This window comes from Rhipicephalus microplus, chromosome 1 (assembly GCF_043290135.1).
Source record: "Rhipicephalus microplus isolate Deutch F79 chromosome 1, USDA_Rmic, whole genome shotgun sequence".
NCBI classification, from domain to species: Eukaryota; Metazoa; Arthropoda; class Arachnida; order Ixodida; family Ixodidae; genus Rhipicephalus; species Rhipicephalus microplus.
The window spans coordinates 161,143,379-161,168,389 of NC_134700.1; the positions used below are offsets into that span (position 1 = coordinate 161,143,379).

The window sequence follows — 25,011 nt, forward strand, 5'->3', positions numbered from 1 at the left end:
ACGGCACATTTGGTTGATCTCCAATATATTCAACGATAAAAAGTTTCGAGTAATCAGAACGTTCTTTTTTTTTTACATTGATAAATGAAACTAAATCGGGGAAGCTCCGTTAACATCGGAAATGACCATGGAAGTCTAGCAACTATGGGACAAATACCGAACCCAGACAATCCAGCGATCAAACATGTTTGCGTTCACTGTGCAGCGATCGACGGCTCGTTGTGTATTTGAGATGGAAAGAAACAAATAAATACAAAAACTGCAGCACAATGCGATTTTGCTCGTAACAAAAGTAATGACCATTCAAGAATGTACAACACCTGTCAAAGACAGAAAATCCGAAAAAGCTCAATGTCCTTAGGTCTGTGCTATATTGAGCATACTCAAGAGCAAAGGGAAGCTTGGAAACAGAATGTGGATGAGAATGTCAGTGTACAAAGAAATTGAAGATGTGCTTTTTTCTGGTTCAAGCATGCACACAGTGCCAACTTCCCGATCAGCGGCCCTCTTTCATGAGAAAAAGCCATAAAGACTTCTTTGTTGGGCATTCGCTGGTTCAGGGTGAGCAATGGCCCAAAGAGCCATTTAAAAAAGCGGCACAGTCTTGCCTTTAAAACGGTTTCGGGGAACGTCCAGCTTTAGACAAAGATGTATGAGGCCACTGCCAGCAGTGAAGGCTGCAAAAAATTTAGGAAGCCCAAGAACAATGTGACTTGTTTAATGATGAAATGGGGTAGTCTTACAAGGCACTCCCGATTACGACTCTCGTATTCAAGAAGAAACCTGTGCAGAAGAAAAGCACTGCGAAAATCGGATTACGATGCTAGTAGATGCCAACGTGGATGTCAGTGATAAGTGGAAGATGGTAGTTGCGGAGTACTTAAAGAAAAACACCAACGCTGCCTGTCACATAGCACACAAATGGGAAAGCTTGTATGCTTAGAGCTTTTCAAGTGAAGTCATACTTCACTAATTTTGTGGTCTCTGTAAAACTTCCCATAAATGGAAGAAATTTTCTTGTTCTCTTTGAGTTCCGTTTGAAGGAGCCTACTGTATCGCACGAAGAACATTTAAGTCACTTTCGCCACGGTGCATTGATATCGTGTAGAAAAGTAAACTAAGACTGGGCCTTAATCACACATGTGTGCATAGGCCATGTAATAACGAAGCAAACACCATCGTGCCCACCCCCCCCTTTCCTACTTTAAGGGTATTTCGAATTTCAAGCTGGAACTACATTGCCCCGAGTCAGATTTATGAAAACTTTGGACAGTTAAATTCCTATGGTCTCTGGGAGACAGAATTGTTGAGAACCTACTGAACGTGTAACAGCTCTACCACCGTAGCATTGGCTTGGGAGGCTGCGGGAAGTTGTTCCCGGGCTACAGCAAGAGTGGGTAACCTGCCCCCCTTCGAAGAATCTTCCAATGTCTTACCCTGATGAGAAGAGCAGCAATGCTGAGAGAAGGGTAGTGTTATGTGTACTCGCACATGTGCCCGCACCCGGCAGGACAGAGCCGTTGCGTGCGGAACCATGCTGACAGGTGCTGCACGTGCCCACCGTGTGCACAGCCTTGGCACCACACAAACAGCCCGCGCACCACTTCATGGCTGCACACAAGCAAAATGCACAAAAGAAAACAACTCAGAGGTTTTGCAAAGACACTACAAACGAAAAACTTGTGTTAGACGGTGATAAGTACAGTCGAACCTCGATATATCGAACGGCGCGGCGATCGCGAAATAGTTCGATATATCCAGAATTCGATATAAAAAATCACGAAAAAAATGCGTCAACAGCTTGCTGAAAACAACCAACGAACCGTTCAAGCGTGGTGCAGTAAATATTCACTTGAAGATTCAAACATAGTATTTATTGTGTTGGTTTAAAATATTGAAAAAGAGTAGCCTGCTTTTTGTTGGCCATGGCGTGTTTGACGACTGCGTCCTCAATATAGTCCAGGCGATACATAAGTGATAGGCCGGTGCCTTCAATCGCGCGGCGCATAAGGGCCAAGGCAGCTACGACCTCAGCTGATGTCGGGAGCGGGGCACCATCAACGCTTGCGGGATCCACCTCGGCAGAGTCTTCATTTGGCTGCTCAGCAGTAGCTTCGGCGACAATCTCCACATCCGTGAGCTCCGCCCTTCGAAGTTAAGCCTGTCGCGCACCACAGCGCGCGACAGGCCTAACTCCGAACGCACGAACACTGCGAGCACAACGACCGATGCCTGCCGATGCTACGGGGGAGGAGCTTGCAACAAATGCGCAGTGTGCCGTTGACACCATAAGACTGCAACGACTGCAAGCTTCAAGGCTGCGGCGTGAATCCGGGTGTAAAGCGCGCACATGGCGCGCCCATGCCGGCTCGCCTGACTGGTTTCTCTTTCCCGGCGGCAGCGCGGGCCGCGTCCGAGACGTGTGCGTCCTTTCCCTCTTATACTTTCCTCCTCAATCTTTACCTCCCACTCCCCCTTCCCCCGCGCGAAGCCGTGTCGGTGCCTTCGTATTGAAAGACAATAACAGCTCCACGCTTTTCCCTTCCCTTTCCTCATTCAAGAACCTCTACCGCAAGGCTGCGGCGCGCGTACGCTGCTACGTTAAAGTGGCGCTCTCGGCGCCATCGATGTGTGCAGCATTCGTAAACGCCCACCGCTCTACCGCTACTTTCGAGAGTTGCGGAAAAGCTCGCCGCCTGTCAATGGAGCACGGGCGGTTTGGGGTAGCTGAGTTCGATATATCCATTATATGTCAAACTTTGTTCGAAATAAAAAAATCAATGATGCATGCGATTTCCCGCGTGATATAGGAACTGTTCGATATAGGCAATAATTCGATATATCCGTGTTTGATATATTGAGGTTTGACTGTATGTGTTGAAATCTATGTTTCGACTAAGCATCTTATGGTCGGGAGAAGCATGAAGTAGAAAAGAAATGAAAGAGTGCCAACAAAAATTAAAAGGTTTAAAACAAAACATTTATCCTGTACTCTCTATTCATGAGATATCCTGCAGCCACCGAAAGCGATACAGCGAGGGTGCGGGGGTTACATTGATAGATGACAAACATTTTTGGCTGCATACTTTATACACACATCAATAACTGAAATACATCTTTGTTCACCCACATTAAAAACTGACATTTTGGCTGCAGCACTTTAATGTTTAAAAACCTTTTCATTTTGGTCGGGGCTCTTTAATTTTGCTTGTACTTGAAAAGTATGTTTTGTGTTATTGAATTAGTTATACTCATGTTCTATTACTGATGAACTTTTACTAACATATATAGTGTAAAATCCTAAGCAATCGTGGTTTGGGCAAATTTAAAGCCCAGAACGTATAAACATATATACTTTTTCACTTAGTGTTATATCCACCCACAATACCAAAAACATCACTCTTGCTACGAGACAAGACAGCAAACCAGAAAAAGTGAAAAAAAAAAAAGAATGAGAGGTGGCCAAGCTGCCTTGAAGTTGCCGCGCTAGCTCACCGTGACGACGTGGTAAGCTGGTCACCTTCTAATTGCAGCATGTACTAGACACAGTATTTACTCACTTAATTAACACACTTCTGTTCCCCAAAAAAATCGAAGCAAATTTATGGGTGCGTTTTTTATTTAGGACAAATGTTATTAATACTTATTTCAGGATGAGCGAAAAATGCGCTAATAAAAAAAAGTTAGGTCGCCTACTTCTTTCAATTAAGATAATGCACTGTTTGGAAACAGCTTCTCTGTTTCACTTCAATCATCTTCAGTGGTTGATGGTGCTATCTTCTGCAAGATGCCCCCGTGCCCCGTGCACAGTCTATAAAAGCATTTCGTGGCTCTCTTTTCTCGCAATCATTTAACTGCAACAGTGATATCCGCTGCGACCTCGCGGTGCGCCCAGAAGCATGCGCTGTGACGTTGCGACGCACTTTGCCAACTCCGTGGACACCTCGCACGACGACTGAGCCACCGCTGTTGACAATGCAGCAAGTCACCACCGCATCATCAAGTTGAACTGTCGATAACAAGATTAACGACAAAATACAGGCACCACCTTACTGTTCACATGAGAAGTGACTGTAGAAAAGGTAGCCTATATCTTGCGTTCCTTGAACTAGGCACGGATAACACGCATAAAGATCTAATTGCAACTGTAGCAAAATTCAGAGGTGCTGCAATGCTGTGAAAATCGCCACGCTCTTTTCTGGGCGGCAAGTGACATTTTCTCAATTTCAAGAAACCTGGCACGTGATGGCGATGAATGGCCCTTCCCGACAGCCATGGCAACAGCAAACCCAGTCGTCATCGCTCGGAAATTGCGTGCACGTGGTTGGGCCTTTTGTATTTGCAGGAAGCGACTATTTCGCAACAGAATAGAAAGTTGGGCGAGTTGGTGTATATTCATATTAAAAGAAAAGCGGCGCACAAAGAGACGGAGACAAAGAAGAGAACCACACACAGCGCTGTACTCACAACTGAAAGTTTAATCCGAGCAACACGAATTTAAAAAGTAATAGCCGCGCATGACAAGTGAGGTACAGCGAGATTAAGTGATACGCTCGTCAATAAAAGTGAACTCTTTTTTGTGCAATGTAACCTAAGTCTGGCTTACGCAAGCATCACGTGACTTGTTAATATGATAGGCTTCAGACACCTCACGGGTGAATTGATCGTGGTGCTTAAAAATAATAACAGTGTTAGACAGAAGAGGTGTGCACCCACACGTGGCAGCGCTGTGTGTGGTTCTCTTCTTTGTCTCCGTCTTTTTGTGCGCCGCTTTTCTTTTAATATTAAAGCGACTATTGGTTGATACGAGCAGTTTCGTCACCTTCGCTCACCATGTGCTTGTCAGCTGCGATGTCTCTACATTCGCACCGTTAATTAACCCTGCCTTGGAGCAGGGATAATTAAAAAAAAACAAGAGACGACGGCACACAGATAGAAAGAAAACGAAATGGTGCACGGAAGCAGATGAAGGGGGAGTGGCCTGGGGGGGGGGGGAGTCGGCACAATAAAGAAAACTGGAAAAGATTCAACGGGCAAGAAGGCACGAACAAGGTGTTGGTTTTCTGAACTGCAGTTGATGAATGTAGGGGGTGTGTTATTATGCGGGACAAAAAAAAGAATAACATTATGACGACTGAAATTGGGGTGCATTCATTATGCAAGTGCATCCATTACGTGATGAAATATGGTAAATGAAATAAGACATGTATGAACCAAGCAGCTTACCAGATGGCGCAGGGAGCAGGTATGGCCTTGCAGCGGTCGCACAGCCAGCCAGAGCGGGCCAGGGGCTTCTGGCAGCCGCCACACACTGTGTGCACTATGGTGGACTGCTGGTTCAGCGTCGACACTGAGGCCAAGTTGCTCAGTGACAGCACCCGTGCTATCACGTTCCACATCTGGAACCGACTCAGCAGGTCTGGTTTCATTGCAGCGTGGATAAATGCAACAGGGACATGAATGTAGTGGAACACAATGTGGAAGAACGGGAACAAAAATGAAGCTTAGAAGGACAGACAGGTTAACTGTAGTTGGTAGGGATTGGTCGCGGAACATATCCAGGAGTGCAAACACAGACTTAAGAGAATAGAACCAGAACACGATGACACAAGCACCCCCTTGTGTTGTTTGATCTCATTCTCTAACACGTGTGTACATAAAGCTTCTCTTCTTTGGCAAAGCACAAATGTTTCAAAGGATTAGCAACACTTATGCTTGGGAGAGTTGGTTTCTACTTATGAGAAACAGACGAGCACTATGCAACGGGGACATACACAAGAGACGCCTGTGCTGTGAGCCTCTCATCTATGTCCACGTTTTATAGCGCTCCTCTGTTTTGCATCAAGCTTCAAAGGAGGCACATGTATTGTGATGTGAAGCCTGAAATGATAACATGAACACCACTTCATCTGAAATGCTTTTGCAAGCATTGACAATATCAAAAACAAGCAAGACCCTAGGACACTCAAGTGTCATATCTTGCTTTCAGACGGTATTTGCTGTGTCAGCCACGTTGTAGTTCAGATATGAATTTCTCTGAATTATGTAAAAAACGCGGATGTAACACAAGGTCTCTGCATGAGATGATAGATTTATACCATTTAGCCAGTGCTGCAGTAATGAAGCCTCAAAAAAAAAAAATATTATTATTATTATTATTATCATTATTCGGGTTTAACATCCCAAAACCATGATATGATTATAAGAGACGCAGTAATGGCGGGCTCCGGAGCCTCAAAAAATGGTGTGCAGTGTGTTTCAGAGCGAATTGAACACATTCAGATCAATGTTGAATGATTCGATATCAGATCTTTGCAACGGTTACTTGTATGTCAAAAGAAATTAGGAAGCCCTCCTTTCACACTCTTAAACACATCACACAATCAGTGAAGCATTGTGGTGTAAAAATAACTTCTACATTTTACTTGCTTATCTTTGAAGGTCTAGTTAGATGTCACTGGACTATGCGTAGTTATAGCTATAACTTGAATGTATTACAATACTAGGCTTGCACGAATAATAAATTTTAGGTTCAAAGCGAATTCAAAGCGAATAGTGGTTTCGGTCGAATAATTTCAAATCGAGTTTGCATAGCTTGTATCATATTCTATAATGAAAAATTCGCAAACAGTCGACTCTTCTTAAACGGAACTCGAAGGGGATCCATAAAACTGTTCCAATTATCAGAAGTTTCATTTAGGCAAAGTACATTTATTTAGTGAATCAAAAACTTTATTAAAATTGCACAAACCTCACCTTACTCATGAGGATGAGTAGGAGAAAAAAAGGAGTGAAGGGTAGTTTGTTTGGCAAGCTTGAGTTGTTTTCTCACAAGGTATGCACCCATGCCTGACAAACTAGCCAGAAATTCTGGAAAAGCCTCATGCTCAAAGTAGTGCTGCAAAACCACTGCAAAGTTCAGCAGCCTTTTTAGCTGATCTGTCTGGTGGCACCACTGCACTGGCAATATTGTCATCACATTCATCGCTAAAAGGTTGATCCTCGTATTGCACTTCGGCAATCATTTCCTCGACAGTCTCCTCACGACAGGTACGAACATTTTCATCAATTGATTCGTAGTCCAGCTGCGTGAAAGGGGCAGAGGGCAGGACCTCACTGAATACTGCGCCTCAATGTCGGCATCAACCGGGCTTTCTTCTTCATGGGGTACTGCTTCTCGCAGTTGAAAGCCAGCATGATGAAAGCATCTGTGTATTGTTGCCTTCACTTGTTCCCAGGCACGAGCCAAAATGTAGATGGCTGCCAATAAATCTATGCTGTAGCATTTCCCCCTGTCTGCACAAAGCAGCATTCGGTGGAGCAATAGTCTGCGGTAATGAACTTTAATGTTCTAAATAACCCCTTGATCCATTAGCTGGATCACTGCCGTTGCATTGGCTGGCAAGAACTCCAGAGTGATGGCTTGGAGTCTTTCAACCTGATGACAACAACCTTGCTGCCTTCCCTCGTAAATCTTGCATCTTCCTCCAATAGCCAGTTTTTGAAAATGGCCATGGTCATCCACACTCTGCCGTCCGCATGATACGCAAAGGGAAGGTGTCGAAGGCCTTTGAAACAACGTGGGTGCCTTGATTTTCCTATTACCAACAGCTTCAATTTCTCATCTTCTGCCATGATCACACCCACCAGCACAGTGATGCGATCTTTGCTGTGTTTTCCTCTACTACAGGCTTCCACTTTGAAGGTGAGAGACTTTGATGGAAGCGCTTAATAAGAAAGACCCATCTCGTCGACCTTGAAGACGTCTCATGGCTCAAAGCTCGTCAAAGTTTCCTTAAGCCGCACTTGTAGCCAGTCAGTGCAAATGTCCCTGTTGACTGCAGCACTCTCACCTAAGATTGCTTAGAAGACTAGGCCATGGCGTGTTTTGAAGCGGTTGAGCCATCCGTCATTTAGGACAAAGTTCTCAACACACATTTGCATGGCGACCTCTCAGAGTTTGCTGCTCGAGAATCGGTCCGCTTATGGGCAAATTGGAACTCTGTGCACACTTGAACCACAGAAAAAGTACTTTTTCGAGTTGTTCATAGGGCATCGTCTGCATCCATTTAGATGTAAAGGTTCCGTTCTTTAAAGCGCCTTCAATCTTTTCTCTGTCTTTGCAGATCCGCGACAGCGTCTATTTCGGGATGTATTTTTTTCGCCACCTTCGTATTGGGCAGGCCGCTTCGGTCGAGCTCCTGAAGAATTTGCAGCTTTTTTTCAAGCGAGAGTGCATAGTGCGGCCGCTTCCTTTCTATCAGGCTGAAATAACACCGTGATCTACCTCACTTAGCCGCACAAATAGGCTTAACACACAACTGACTCGCCGGCTCGTCTCCCACAGCTACAGTGTACTAGAAGGGGGCAGTGGATTGAACGAGGCGGCCGCGCCGTATCTCGGCTGATTCTCCGGTGGGTGACAGTAGCGGCGGGCCTGTATTTCCATGGCACTGAAGATCTCAAGAGGATCTGCATTGGGAGCACTCGCGCCGTAGCCTGCGAAATCGTGTATTTGCTCGTTTTTAGCATGTTTAATGCGTTTCTGAGCCTTTATCAGTGGATGCACCTGCTACGCCCCATGGTGGACGAGTGAATATGCAGCTTTGCCGAAATTGTGTCGATACATTCACTGCTTCAAGAACCTGCCGACAAAAAAAAAAAAAAAAAACTACAATCGGAACTTGAACGGATCCACTTAGCTTCTCACTCAAGCAGCACATTGAGCTGCGCTACATCATAAGTGGCTACTGGCGAACTACAAAGAGATAAGTATCAATACCGCGATTAAATCATGCACTCGTTTTCTCGGCAGTTTCTATATCCAGAGCACTGTTCCTCGTATAAGTACACATGCGCTCGATGTTTTCATGAGAAACCCGAGTATAAGTAATGTTGTCACCACATTTATATCGGTGACAACTCTGTTTTATTATGCCACTTTTGCAGAAGATAATAATTAATGCTTTCTGAAAGGTTTTCTTGTTGTAACCACATGCTTTCGCACTCACTTTGCTTCTTTTATGCAAGCTTCACGAGGCCGAGCCAGGGAGCTGAGCGCTGAAAGAATGCCTGTACCTCCTAGTCAAGAACTCTACGAGAAAGGGGTTATCTTAAATATATTAAAAAGTGCCAGTTGTATATATATATAGCCTGTCCATTAATTGGGGTATATTCACTGAAACCAGTTCTCATTTTTTATCGACAGCTTGAATTGCTTGATTGATTTGTGGGGTTTAACGTCCCAAAACCACTTCTGATTATGAGAGACGCCGTAGTGGAGGGCTCCGGAAATTTTGACCACCTGGGGTTCTTTAACGTGCACCCAAATCTGAGTACACGGGCCTACAACATTTCCGCCTCCATCGGAAATGCAGCCGCCGCAGCCGGGAATCGAACCCGCGACCTGCGGGTCAGCAGCCGAGTAGACAGCTTGAATTGCGCTGCTTTCAAAATATTCTATTGGCATAACCCCATAACAAGCCAGAAAATTTATGACGATGTTTAGTATTATAGGTGAAGTTCTTATTAAGTGTCAAAAGTGTAGGCAGGCAGTGGGGCATTTTGTTTTTAGAAATTGAATTGTATATGTGCACGCACGCACGTACGTGTGCACACGCACACACACACATATGTTTCCATGCAATGCCCCTTAGAACAGCTGCTTTTTTTTCGCGGTGCATTTCTCATCTGACTATGTTAGACTTGAACTAGTTTTGAGACCTCATCCTGTCGAAAAGGTGAAATTTATAGTGCGCATTTGTACAGAGGCACACTATATTCAGCTTTGCCAACTGTAAACGTTCGGTGCATGGCTACACAAGATTTTTTGGGGGGGGGGGGGGGGGGTGCAACAGAACGATTAACTTTGGCAATTTGTCGTTGCTGTGAATACGTGTAAATATTTAAGTATCCCTGAAAAATTAAATTACGAAAAAATTTCGTTGTGTACGAGGTTCATATTCCCTTCCTCTCCCTTCTGTACTTACGGCCACCTGGTTCTCCGTGAGTTTGACATGGCATAAGTTTTTTGTTTTCATCGCACAGCTTTCAGAGCACAGCTATAACTTCCAATAAATCGGCTCAGTTATTCTTAATATTGTAGACGCCTGTCCAATGAGGAAAAAGTTAAGACAGAGGAAATCATAATAAGACACGCCCTTTCTCAATAATTTTCGATCTCTCACAAGGACTTTTACGGAGCTTAAATTCAGTAGATTGGCGTGTCATACTTCTAGGGTTATGACATCATGTGCTAGACATGAATGATAGGCAGGTACGAAGAAATCTGCAGCAAAAAGCGCACCGGAGAAGCCAAAGCTCATAGCAGTTCTTGCACGCAGCGCACAGCTCTTTCAGTACTATTCGACTGCAGCGCCGCCGTACGGGCAAGGCAGAAGGTATCAGGCGGCGAGGTGCGGTCACGCCACTCAACACTTTTAGTACACTCTACCACAGCCACCATAAGTGAGAATGGCTACTGAATTGGCTTGTCTAGAGGTGTTGCCACGGTTGTGAGACTACCTTTGGCCTGAGCGAGTCTATGCTGTGTTTAGAGTTTGTGCCATTTAACCGTAGGTGACCAGTAAGCACTGTTTCGATTAACCGATGAATTTTACTACGCAACACATAAAAATCCAGCCATATGAGCCCATTTAGTTCTGTTAATGAAGCATTTTCGTTTAAGCGAGTTTCGTTTATTGGGAGTCCACTGTATTTGTTACGACCTAACTAAACTGCACACTATTTTAAAAAAATTGAAACAAGACTTATGCAAATGCCTCTTTTTCTTTGTTGTTGTTCATAGTAAGATGAAACAACCTTGAATAGTAGCAGGATATGGCTTCCTGTACAATTCAAGCGATAACCTGCAAATTATGTTCATTATAAAATTTACTATACTTGGAGCATATAAGCCGGAGTAACAAGCTTTTAAACTTAAAAAACGACGAATCAATATGATGTTCATTATTAAGGTATGATGTTCATTAATAAGGTATGATGTTCATTAATAAGGTATGATGTTCATTTAATCTTCAAGTAAGGCTTCGCGGCAGTGCAGATTTTCCCTGCAAAGGTGCTTTCACAGTTTTGCACACCTCTACTGCAGTGAAACCACTTTTATAAAAGGGTTATATGCGATTAATATACACCTATTCGTTTATTTCAAATACTTCGAAATTTTCAACAATTTAATTTGAGTTGAAGCAAATTCGAATACCGTAATATTCATTCCGAAATTCAAAGCATTCGAATATTCGCACAAGCCTATGCAATGCATTATAAGATGTAGTTTGCTAACATCATATGTGAAGCATGCAGATTATTCCCATTCACAAAGGTATGTTTGAAAAGCGCCCAAGTAATCGTCGAATGACTTCATTAAAAAAGCTTATTGCCTCATGAATCGATTGCTGTTAAATTTTTTAGAATCCACCAAGTGCAAGCGTTCTTGAAATTTGCTGCACACTCTAAGAGCTTTCTGTCCTTTCTCTCTGTCTCCTATATTGCTTGGCTCGCGTGTTCTCAGTAGCCTCGACCATAGATCAGTAGCATCTTGTGACCATGCAGAAAAAGTGTTGCAGGATTACTTTAAAAACCGTGTTCATCTCGCAGTTACTTTTCTGTCAATGAGGGACAAACTTAGAATTACTGGATCACAGATGGAAGAGTAAAATTACGACTGTTGATATCAAACAAAGCTCAATATTGTGTTTCTTTAGAGAAAGGGGAAAGAATAACTGTGTGATTTATGGCACTTATATAGCAGCAATGTTGCTTCAAGAGTACCACTGCGACATGCAAAGAGGCCTACAGAACAAAAGACCCTCCAGTAAGTAAACTGAAATCCTCCTGAATGAAATTTGCATGATCAAAGACGGTTACATCCTCTTATGTTTCTTTTCAAATGAAAAGAAGAATAACAAAAATTATGCGAGATCACATGTTCAGCAATTCACATGTTCTGAAGTAACTACTTCATCTGCAACACGCTAACAGATCAAGAGAGCAACTCACAATATCTGTTAACAATTTAATTGTGCCACAAAGCAAGTACAAGAAGAAAAATACAGAAGTAAATGTCAAGTTAACTACATGTTTTTCTTCCCCTGTAATATTGTTTATGTCACTGTTTTTCTTTACTTGTATCTTAGTTTTGTTTTATAGGTTCACTCATTTTCCTGTTTTAACTCTTACTGCTAATTGAATAATTTTTGTTATCCAATTTTAAACAGGAGGTCCCCCTGCAGTCTTGTGCTTTCGGACCTCCTCCTGTATATCTACTTTGTACGATGTTCCCTTTTCTGTACTAATGACTGAGACTACACTGAAGTGAAAAACAAGATCACACTACACACATGCTACAATGACTCTCAAAGCAGATTCATTGCCTACCTATGTAAGCAAGAAACCAGGACTCCAATGTCGATTCATCTATGCAGCCTTTGAGCTTGTCTCCCAGAACAATCGTGGCCGATACAGCCATTTGAACATCACCCTGCAACATTCAAGCAAACATAGGCTCAGCATACTTTACCAGAAAGATAACCTTCCATGTTAATGGTCAGGCACAGAAATAGCAAGCATAAATGAATTGAATTATAAGCTACATTGAACAGCTGCGACATTCCCTTAGAAATTCAGAGCAGAAGTACAGCCCTTACAACTAGGGGTATGTGAGTAGTGAATATTGGAACTGAATCAAATACAGTCGAATCTCGATAGAAGGGGCCCGACAATTTTCGAATTAAAAGAAGTTTGAATTAATGAAAGCTAATAGAACAGAGGGCTCACCATGCAGTGGCGCATGTGCATTGAGCTAACACATGAGGGGGAAGTTGTGGAAAACTTACATTTATTCACAAATCACAGGTCATCCTTCATTATTTGAAGTAATCAGGGATGCGCGTCTGCACACGTTTGCCTTGCAGCAAGTCAATCAATTTCGTACGCAGCTTGCAAAGCATTTCTTCTTTGGTTTCAACATTCTCCTGGCAAGAGAAGTTGCGCGCGGCAATGTCCAGCGCCAACACTCTCTAAAGAGGACGACGACAATGACTGAATCTCCGCTACTACCAGAGAACACCCTACTACTGCTACTATCATATGCGCCGCAGCCGCAGCGTGGCCAGCACATGACGAGAAAGAACCAACACTCCACGGCAGCTTTTTTTCTCTCTCTCTCTTTTCTCGCGCATTGTTGGAAGGAGAAGGGTCTACGTGGCAGGGACAGGAAATGGGGGAGCATGGCACCGGCAAATGAGAGAGAGCCAACACTCCGTGACAGCTTTTTTTTTTTTTTTCCTCTCTTTGCGTGTGGCGTTGAAAGGAGAAAGAGAAGGGTGTTTACGTGGCAGGGACGGAAAAGAGAGAAGAATGGCACAGGCGGGTCGCGGATTGGCATTTGAGAGAGAGCAAACATTCCACCGCAGCCTTTTCTTTCCTTTCCTTTTCCTTTGGGCACAGAGTACAGGTGTCGGAGATGCCGCCGTGGGATTGGGCGTGGTGCTGAGAGCATCTTCGGAGCGCGGTACTATGTATAAATTAATCGTCGCAAGTTCTTGGGCGTTCGTATTACAGAACGTTTTCACCCATTGGAATACACATAGCTTTGACGGAACTTCAGCGTGAGTTTGAATTAAACATGTTCGGATTAGTGAGATTCGACTGTACGAACAAAATAGGGATGACACCTAACCAAATATGAATACTACAAACATGATATTTTTAGAAAAGTAAAGGTATATTTCAAAATTGTGCTACCATTGGAACTTAGTTCTGTTGAGCCCTACAAGGTTCTGAAAAGCATCCACCGGTTTGCAGCAAAAGGCCACAATAGAATCCATCAAAAAGAAAGGTTCCTTTACCAAAGAAAATTCGTCCCCGGGGACAAATTCAATTGATATGTGAGGTTTCACGTCCCAAAACCACCATATAACTATGAGAAATGCCGTAGTGGAGAGCTCCAAAAATTTCGACCACCTGGGGTTCTTTAACGTGCACCCAAATCCGAGCACACGGGTCTACAGCATTTCCGCCTTCATTGGAAATGCTGGGGACAAATTTCTCTTTACCTGAAAAACTTTATTTTCTGAGAAATTGGTATCGATTTCTTTGTGGCTTTGGGTTACAAACCGGCAGTTGTCAACTATGCCTTTTATAGCCCTGCAATCCCACGAAAACATTTTTTAAAACAAATATTCATGAATAACATAGGAGTATAATGACTACTTTTAGCCAACGAAATTGACACAGTTGTGTAAAGTGAGGTATGCTTGCATAGAGTGACTACAAGAGCCTTTGAGGCATGTCGCAGCTGTAGGTTGAAATGCAGCAGTGACTACAGCATCCAAGCTGGTTGCTTTGTCACTAGCTTCTATACGAGACTGAGACATGGAGGTAGATAAATAGCAATTTTGATGACATCACCGGGTCTGGGATTAAGTATGTTGGCATGGCTTCATAGCAGAAAAAAGCATTAAAAAAAAGAGAGCACAATCATTTATGAATTAGCATCATGGACTCCATAACGATAATAGTGAACTGATAACACATTCACTTCGGCGATGTTAGGAGCTGGAATTTATGTGTCATTTATTCCCCTATCACTTGCAACATTGTCAGTTAGGCATCAACATTGAGCGAAGCGATCAGCACTTTTGAACAGGCACAATACATTCACACTCAAGCGAGGCGAGCACGTGCACCCCGCAGTGTTTCAGCAAAATCGCATCTCAGTATGCATCATTAGGCAGTGATAAGGATGCCTGCTTTAGCAAAGGCATAAGACAGTGAGATCATAACAATGCCCCTTTCACACTGTGTGGCAGTGAGACGTGGACAACGTGACACATGTGGGCGTCTACACAAGGCACGACACTGTGCTCTTTGGCAGGCATAGAACCGTGCTGAGAATGCTGTCTGTAAATAGCCAGGCATGTGGAGCCATTGCGGCGTTTTTCTGAACGAAATACCATTAGTATGGCATACTTCTGGTAGTGCTCCATATGGTTTATGCAAGGCTAGCAGGCTTAACTTTTATGATTTCACTTACCATAAAACATTTTTCTGTATGTGGCATAGGCAGCTTCTCCCTGACTGCTTCGCGTGAAATTGATTGCTCCAATGTGAGGTACAGTCAAACTCGGATATATCGAGTTCATAAAAGAAACACACACACTCATCAGTTCTATATAGGGCAGAATTCGATATAAGCCTACCAAAGAATTGGACGTCATAAATTCACATACAGTGGACTCCTCTTAAACAGAACTCGAAGGGGCAAGAAAATTTGTTCCATTTATGAGAAGTTTCATTTAAGCAATGCCTACAAAATGAATGAAATAGGACTTTATTTCAAAAGCACAAACTGTGGCTGACTGAAAAAAAACACAACTTTGAAATATACAATACTACTGTAGTTGATTAGAAAAAAAAAACTTTTCCAATATTACTGACTCAGAAAAAAGGAGGTGATAACCGTTTGCTTGGCTTTTTTCAAGCATTTTTTGACAAAGTAAGAGTACATGGCCGAAAGGCTGGGCAGGAAATCTGTGCCACCATCGTGTTCAAAGTAGCGCTGCAACAAGATGACAGCATCTCTTGCTGCACTCTCCTTCACTGCAATGGGTTCAGAGTCACACACCAACTCATCGCCACTTGAGCACGAGTACTCATCTCGAACTTCAGCAACAAGTTCCTCAAGACTGTCCTCGCGGCATGTGGCGACGTTTTCATCAAGTGTTTTGTAGTCCACTCCTGTGAAAGAAGTAAACTGTGTCACCTGACTGAAGAGAATATCAGCCTCCTTGGACTCGGCAATGCTGTCTTCGTCATCTGGAAGGACTTCTTGTCTTGAAAATCTTGCATGGTGGAAGCACCTTTGCACAGTTGACACTTTCACGCATTGCCAGGCATTGGTTAGAATGTGAAGAGCTGAGAGCAAGTCCACATTGTAATGTTTTTTTGTTGTCTGCACAAAGAAGCATTCGCTGGAGGACTTGGTGGCGATAGAGAACCTTCAAGTCTTTAATTATGCCCTGGTCCATCGGTTGAAAGATTGCAGTAACATTTGGTGGCAGGAACTCTAGGCTGATCGATTTGAATCTATCGACTTGACCGTAAGTAAGGCATTGATCAACAATAAAAGTAACCTTCCTATTCTGCTGAGTAAATCTTCTATCCTCTTCGCGCAACCATGTCTCGAAGATTGCTTGTGTCATCCAAACTTTGCCGTTCCCGCGGTAAGTGACAGGCAGCGTGCGCACACCTTTGAAGCAACGTGGGTGCTTTGATTTCCCCACGACTAACATCTTCAACCTTTCGCTATCGTTCATGTTGGCACCTACTAGCACTGTTATATGATCTTAGCTTCACTTTCCTCCCGCACAGGTTTCGCCCTTGTAAGCAAGAGTCTTAGTAGGGAGTGCTTTGTAAAACAACCCCATTTCATCAACATTAAACACGTCCCGTTGATCGTAGGCTTCCAAAATTTTTTGCAACTTCCCCTGTTGCCAGCGACAACAAATATCTCTACTTACAGCCGCACTTTCTCCAGAAACTGTCTTAAAGACAAGACCATGCCGTTTTTTGAAATAGCTCAGCCAGCCATCGCTCACCCGGAAGTCCTCGAACCCCATCCAAGTAGCAATCTCTTTGGCCTTCTCTTCCAAATGGGGCCACTGATCGAGAAGTTCGCACTGTGCACTCGCTTGAACCAGAGAAAAAGAACATCTTCGATTTCTTTGTATGCCGTCCTCATCTGCATTCTGTCCAAAGCGAAGTTCCCAAACTTTACAGCTTCTTCAATCTTCCCTTTGTTCTTGAGTATCCTCGACAGCGTGGACTTGGGAATATTGAACTTTTTCACAATATCCGTCTTCGAAAGGTCATTGCGGTCAAGTTATTGAATGATCTTACTTTCGTTGTGAGCGAAAGTGCATTGTGCTGCCGTTTTTTTTGGTTCCATCTCAAGTTCACGAAGAGACGTCGATCGCTGCTCAGAGTGCGCCATGGCGTGCGCGGACATGTGCGATCGCTGGGTTGGCTTGACTTGGCTAGCTTCGGTACATGTTTCATGGTTGCAAAAATGCCGTGGCCACTTCTGCCATTCATGGATTTTTGCCCGTTTTAGTTTCACTTAACCGATGTACCGTATATACTCGTGTAAGGGCCGCCCTCGTGTAAGGGCCGCACCCCAACTTTGAAAGCGGATATTTCGAAAAAAAAAAACAAAAGTTCAAAATGTCCCGCCAGAAAAGTGTAGTTAGTTCATTTACAGCCAGATGGCGCTGCACGCTTTTCCGCTTTTATTCTACTTCCGCCGACGCGCCGACCACGCTGTTGACAGCGCGCCGCCATATTTGCCTTGTGCGGCCTCTTTGTTGGCATCGTTCCTAGCATCGTGTCGATACGTTGGCAGCGCGACTTCAGATCGGTGTCGTCGGTGTCACTTTGTTGGTTGTAGTGAACCCTGCAGAAGCCAGCGCACGTGACGGACGATGGGCCGGCATCTGAGATCATTCACTGCAGCATTTAAGCTGCAAGTGATTGACTATGCCGAGGAGCACGGGAAGCGGGAAGCTGGACGAAAGTACGACGTCGATGAGAAGCGCGTGCGTTACTGGATGAATCAGAAAGATGCCCTCGCCGCTACTAACAGGAGCCGAAAGGCGTTTCGCGGGAAAAAGTGCAAGTACCCGCAACTCGAAAGCGAGCTCGTCAACTACGTCGTCGACACACGAAGGGACGGCTACGCCGTATCGACTGACATGATACGCGTCAAAGCCCTCAGCATCGCTCGCCACATGGAAATACCCCCGGCACAATTCAAGGCAAGTCGGGGCTGGGCTACGCGGTTTATGAACCGTAACCAGCTTTCTATTCGGCGCCGAACGACGATTTGCCAAAAACTGCCGCGCGAGTACGAAGACCACGTCATTAAGTTTCATCGCTTCGTGAATGCTCTCAGGAGGGAGCATGAATACGACCTGTCCCAAATTGGGAATGCGGACCAGACACCTGTGTGGTTCGATGCACCGGAAAGCACTGTGGTATAAGGCGTCGCTACCGACTACAGCGCTGTGCGGTGGCACGCGCTCGGTGGCCGCCACGGAGAGAAGAAGAAGATGGAATAAACAAGATGTCTCCGTTTATGCTGTGCTATTCATTATGTACGATGTAACATATTTTGGCGACGAGGATTCACCAGCCCATGTGCTACCGGCCTGAACCTCATCTGTGCCCTCGTTTATTGCCTACCATCTTCTACGATGAGTATTTCGGGGCTACAGCCGCCACCTCCGTTCCTGTCGTCACCTGGACACCCGGACATTCCATGGGAGCAATGGATCCAGGCTTTCAAGAATTACATGGTTGCTTCGGGCGCCTTCGACCTACCTGCCATTCGTCGGAAGGCGATCCTGCTCAACTGCTTGGGCTTGGAAGGACAACGTATCTTCCAGACTCTGACGACTACTGACGACCCGTGCCTCGTGCCTGCGAGCGCTGCGGCAGGTACACTGACGTCCCCTAGTCCTGATGTGTTCGACCGCGCCATCGCGACGCTGGAAGGTCACTTCAAAACCACGTCGAACGTCACTGCAGCGCGTCACCGTTTCCGTCGACGTACGCAGGCCCCAGGTGAGACTGCGGCTGATTACGTCACCGCGCTGAGAAGTCTTGTAGGAGCATGCAATTTCGGTGATCTAACGGACGACATGATACGCGACCAGCTCATAGAGAAAACCACAAGTGGATACTTACGTGAACGCCTTCTGCTGGAAGAGTCTCTCACGCTTTCTAAGGCTCTTACCATTGCCAAACAGCATGATCAAGCGACTAATGAAGCAAGAGAACTTGCACAAAATGACTTGCAAGTTCATCGTGTAAAAGATACTTCAAATCACAGAGAACGGCATTGTAGCACATGTACTTGCTATAACATGCACGGTCAAAGTCGCATATCTCCGAAAGAGCAAGTATGTTATCGTTGTGGTTCTACGGCACACCTTGCAAATAGCTCTCTGTGCAAGGCCAAAGCGCATAGGTGTCGACAATGTGAGAAAATTGGCCATCTTGAAAAGGTGTGCAAGTCATTGCGGAAGTTTGAGAAGAATGTTCAGCATGTAGCGGAAGGTAACGATACAGCTGATCCAGACGACCATTTAAGTGTTTGTCAGATCTGGAGCCGTAAGAAGGGAATTTACGCAGCGTTGGAAATAGAAGGAATTTCTGTACCATTTTTGATCGATACAGGATCATCGGTTTCGATCCTGGCCGAAGAACTTTACCAACGCTATTTTTCTAAAGCGTATCCACTGAAGTCTACATCCGTCCAGCTTCTCGATTATTCGAAGGCAGCAATTCCTATACAAGGATGCTTCATTGCTACTGCCTCATTTCACGGCCGATGCACTTCTGTTCTACTATACGTTGTGCCTGGGGGAACAACCATTCTGGGAGTAGACGGCATCGCTGCTCTGGATATGAAGATCCAAGGGTCACCGCTCAGGTGTCTTCTAATGACGCAAGAAACTCCTGTGCTACCTCCAGAATTACGTTCTGAGTTTGAGCACCTATTTGCAAAAGAGCTGGGAACTGTGAGAGGTTTCACTCACAAGGTCAGAGTTCGCGCGTCTGTACAACCGGTGGCCAGCAAACTGAGACGACTGCCACTTGTCATTCGCGAGCAAGTCTCGGCAGAAGTTCAGAAATTAGAAGCTCAGGGCATCATTGAGCGTGTCGACTCTTCTGAGTGGGTCTCCCCTATTGTCGTAGCCAGAAAAAAAGACGGCTCGATTCGCATGTGTGTTGACTTACGGGAGCCAAACAAAGCTGTGGTAGTAGACAGTTTTCCTTTGCCACAAACTGAGGAGCTCCTGAACAGCCTGGCTGGGGCACAGCGTTTCTCGAAGCTAGACTTAGCTTCTGCATATCACCAGTTACCGCTCAGTTCAGAGAGCCGTGACCTTACCACGTTCATCACTCACGATGGACTATTTCGCTTCAAGAGGGTTTGCTTCGGACTAGCGTCGGCGCCATCAGCGTTCCAGAAAATGATGCACATGATCTTGAAAGGGTGCAAATGTGTCCTATTTTACATTGATGACATCATCGTGTATGGGCGATCCCGAGAGGACCATTTGGGAAACTTGCGCGCTGTATTGCAACGTCTTTCTGATGCTGGCCTCCGGCTCAACAACAAGTGTGTCTTTGACGTGGCAGAGTTGACTTTTCTAGGTCACGTTGTGAGCGCCAAAGGATTATTTCCGTTGATGTCATCCATTGAGGCGATAACAAAGGCACCATCACCTACAAATATTAACGAACTCCGCTCGCTACTGGGGCTTGCAGGCTTCTATTCCAAGTTCATTCCTCATTTTTCGGATGTTGTCGAGCCAATGCGCGCCTTGCTACGAGGACAAGCCTCTTTCGTTTGGAGTGCGGCAGCACAGAGCAGTTTGGAGCGCCTGAAATCTCTGCTCACATCTTGCGAAGTGCTTCATCTTTTCGATCCTCACTTGCCTGTGTTCATTACAACTGATGCTTCAGGATATGGATTAGGTGCAGTACTTCAGCAGGACAACGGGACCTCACTGCAAACTGTCGCATTCGCCTCCCGCACACTTCAACCGCATGAGCGGAAATACTCAGTCGGCGAACGTGAGGCCCTTGCCTGCGTCTGGGCTTGCGAACACTGGCACGTTTATCTATGGGGACGACCTTTCATCTTACGAACGGATCACGCAGCGCTGGTTACGCTCCTTTCGACGAAAGGCACCGGTCACCGACCATTAAGGATTGCGCGCTGGTCCTCACGGTTGCTCTGCTACAACTATACCGTCGAATACAGGAAAGGTAGCGAAAACGTCGTGGCTGACGCTCTCTCCAGGCTACCCGTCCAGAGTTTAATCCGCGATGCACCAGAAGAGGAATTTATCTGTTTGTTGTCTCCCGTAGTTACCATGCCAGAACTTCAAGAAGCAAGTGCCAATGATCAGATTATCTGTGAAGTTAAGCACTTCACGACTACTTCTTGGCCTGACAAGAAATCACTGTCAAAAGAATTGCTACCTTACTTTTACGTGAAGGCTGAACTCTCTGTCGTAAGTGATATCCTATGCCGGGGTGACAGGATTGTCGTGCCTGCAACTTTGACACGCCGCCTTATGGATCTGGCCCACGAGTCACACCCAGGCATTAGTCGTACCAAAGCTCGCCTGAGAGAGTCCTATTGGTGGCCATGCATGGATAGTCACATTGAAGAACTGGTGCGCACATGCGTGATTTGCCAGTCTTGTGACAAGTCCGCACGTACCTTTCCAGCGCCACTGCAACCTGTTCCTCTTCCTGACGCGGCGTGGGAAAAAATTGCCATCGACATTGTGGGACCATTCTCGCAAGCTTCGGCCGACTACCGTTATGCAATTACTGCCATTGACTATTATAGCAAGTGGCCTGAAGTGGCGTTCGTGCGAGATGCGACCACTTCTACAGTGAAGAAGTTTTTACTTGAACTTTTTGCGCGAGAAGGCTACCCACGTAGTATTGTATCCGATCATGGACCACAGTTCTCTTCAGCAAGCTTTGACGAGTTTCTCACGGAGCGTGGAATAACGCACTACAACTCTTCCGTGTATTACCCACAAGCTAACGGCTTGGTGGAAAGATTCAATAGGGTGCTGAAGTCGTACATTCAACTAGCCCTGCTTGAACGTCGTGACGTACGAACAGCCATGCTTGATTACCTGCAAGTATATCGCTGTACGCCTCACGCGACTACTGGTGCGACACCCGCTGTTCTTCTTCATCGACGCCAACCTCGCACCAGACTTGACATATTGGGATTGCCCGACAGATGCTTCAGCACGGACCCGTCAAGGGCGATTGAACAGTTGCGAGAGCGCGTACAAAACAAGCAAATGATCTCGAAGAGCTACATCGATGAAAAACGTGGAGCCAAGGAACCCAGTTTCGTCGTTGGTGATTACGTGCGCGTTAAGACAACTGCAGCTCACGGTAAGCTGTCTTCACAATTCTCCGCGCCCAAGAAGATCATTGGAAAACGTGGACCGGCCTCGTACCTCTTGGAAGATGGGCGTGTGTGGAACGCATCCAAGTTAATCGCAGTTCACCCCGGAGCGGTCAACAAAATGAAATCGGGCACCCCTGCTGTTATGAACTGGACACCTGCATTTAATCGGTCTTCTCATGCATTACAGCCTGAAACCTCTGCTCTTATGAACTGGTCCCCTGCATCTGATCGGTCATCTAGTGCGCCCCAATGGGACACATCAAGAGCGGATGGTCATGAAAGGGCAGACCCCGTATCATCTCCACTAGACGGCACGCAAGCTTTGACCAGTCCAGGATTTAATGCGCCTGCAAGGAAAAGCAAGCGTAAAAGGAAGACCCCAAAGAAATTGAAGGACTTCATTAGGAAGTAGACAAAAACAGTTTTGTGTGTTTCTACCATTTATTTTTTATTTTATTTTATTTTATTTTTTTTTTTTTTTGCAAGAGGGGATATGTGGTATAAGGCGTCGCTACCGACTACAGCGCTGTGCGGTGGCACGCGCTCGGTGGCCGCCACGGAGAGAAGAAGAAGATGGAATAAACAAGATGTCTCCGTTTATGCTGTGCTATTCATTATGTACGATGTAACAAGCACCACAGTGGATTTAAAAGGTGCGAAAAGTGTGTCTGTGCGCACGACTGGTGCAGAACGCCAAAGGTGCACTGTGATGTTGTGCATCACGGCAGACGGCAGGAGGCTTCCGCCGTACGTCGTATTTAAAAGGAAGACTCTCCCAAAAGAGAAGTTCCCTCAGGGAATCGTCGTACGTGCGCAAGAGAAGGGCTGGATGTCCGAGGAACTGGTCGTTGACTGGATTAAGACCGTCTGGGCAAACAGACCTGGAGGGCTGTTACAACGGAAAGCCCTCCTTGTTTTGGACAGCTTTAGGGGCCACTTGACCGACCGCGTCAAGAACCGAGTTGCCGCAACTCGTACGGACTTGGCCGTCATTCCCGGTGGCCTGACGAGTGTGCTGCAGCCGCTCGACGTATGCGTCAACAGACCATTCAAAGTGGAATTTCGCCGATGTTACTCTGAATGGATGGCTGGAGGCGTCCACGAGAAGACCCCTACAGGACGGCTGAAGCGGGCGTCGCTCCAACAGGTGTGTGAATGGATTTTGAATGCGTGGCGTGCCATGTCAGTAGAAGTAGTTGCTAAAAGCTTCAAGGTAACGGGAATTTCGAACTCCATGAACGGCACCGAAGATGACCGTCTCTGGGAAGACGCGGACGCCGAGGCGAGCTCCTCCGAGAACGAGGACAGCGAAATGGAATCCGAATAAAAACATTTCTGGCATGTCATTTGTGACTCTTGCACTCTGCTACTGTTGCATAAACAGTACAGACCTTTGGCCTGTACTGCCTGTACTAAATCGGCCTGATTCGTGTAAGGGCCGCACCTAGCAAAATTTTCGAAAAAAAAGTGCGGCCCTTACACGAGTATATACGGTAAGCGAAAAAAAATGTTCAGAATACCCGAAAATTTTTTATCATTAAATATAGAGGAGACCAACCAAATAAGCCTAGATAGTTTCGTTTATGCGACTTTTCCGTTTAATGGGAGTCCACCATACCATACATAAAAGCGCTTCGTGACAAAGCTAGCTTAGCAACACTTCAAACAGTCTTCCATCATTTTCTGTTAGAGGAACTTCGCTGCCTGCGACAGCACGCATTCCTCAACATGGTTTAAAAAGTCGAAGCAGGCGAGGCCGCAACTTTTCACATTCGTGTGAAGGTTTAGCAGCAGTATCCCTACTAGGCACTTCCAATAGCCGGCTTTCAACGAGCATATTTCGCCTTGATCTAGCGGTTGCAGACCTGACGTAGCACTTGGAAGCAAAATTCGCAGCTCAATGTTGTTAAAACACGCACTGCAGCGGTGTGACGAACAATTGTCCTCAAGCAAACATGCTTTGCAACCTTCGCTTATCAAACCATCGTTCCACGATAAGAGTCACTTGTTGAAAAGCTCTCCAGTCATTCACACCTTTGTGTTTGACCAGTAGGTCACTGGAAGTGGCAGTGCATTCCGTAGGCACCACGGTGACTTGCTTTTGCCTATAACTAGAGGCCGAAGCTTTTTTCATCTGTAGAAACTGGTTGCCAACAGCACGGATACATGGGCCTTGTTCACTTTCCAGCCGTGGGATTTATCATCCTGAAACGAAAGTGTCTATTTGAAAGCATTTGCCAAAACAGAGCAGTTTCATCGGCTTTCAAGGTATCCCGGTGTTCATATCTTGCCGTAATGTTGGGTCAGTTTTCTAGCATTCATATTGTCGCCTCAGAGGTCCAGGTGAGGTTTATTGGTCGTAGTGCGGCTGGGCTCTTGATAAAATGCGTCGGTTGAGGAGGCTCCCAAAAAAAAACAGTGCGAGCACTTCTATCCCAATCTGTGCCACTGGCCATGCATTTGACCCACTACTACAAGTGGAAATATGTTTGCACTGTTCAAGTCCACAGCTTCGCTTTCGCTAGTAACAGCTTTGCCTACAATCTCATGCCTTTCTTTGAACCGCTGTAGCCAAACGGAGCCACCTTGAAAATCCTCCCTGCCAAAGAGAAAAGACATGTCCTTGGCTTTTTGTTTGACCATGGGGCCGGACATGGGGAGTTTGTGTGACTGAACATCGACGAACCACTTGAACACTGCTGCCTCGACGTCTTCATACAAGACCATGCCGTGCGTACGCATTGAACGCCACAGACACCGGGTCTTCAGTCCACTTTGTCTCAAATCTCCGCCTTATTTTTCAAGATCGTGCTAAGAGTGCTGCTCGGAATTTTGTACGCTACTGCAACGTCTGACTTTTTTCCTCACCAGGTTCGACTCAGATTACAGTTTCGAGCTTCATGGCAAAAGGCTAATTCTGACGCTTCACACTAGCCATCATTGCACAGGCACGTGGTGCGAAGCACAACAAACGA

The 25,011-nt window shown here is 45.5% G+C and overlaps 1 protein-coding gene across 2 annotated transcripts in view; it reads right to left on the reverse strand.

Moving 5' to 3' along the window:
* LOC142801957 (GATOR2 complex protein WDR24-like) overlaps positions 1-25,011 on the reverse strand; it is a 65,594-nt gene that overhangs the window by 13,977 nt on the left and 26,606 nt on the right. For both annotated transcript variants that reach the window (XM_075887567.1, XM_075887568.1), the window contains 3 exons: positions 12,397-12,499; positions 5,227-5,419; positions 1,437-1,611 (listed from right to left, as the gene is read on the reverse strand). In XM_075887567.1, coding sequence (XP_075743682.1) covers positions 1,476-1,611; positions 5,227-5,419; positions 12,397-12,499 — 432 coding nt within the window. In that variant the 3' untranslated portion in view covers positions 1,437-1,475. The remainder of the gene's footprint in view (positions 1-1,436; positions 1,612-5,226; positions 5,420-12,396; positions 12,500-25,011) is intronic.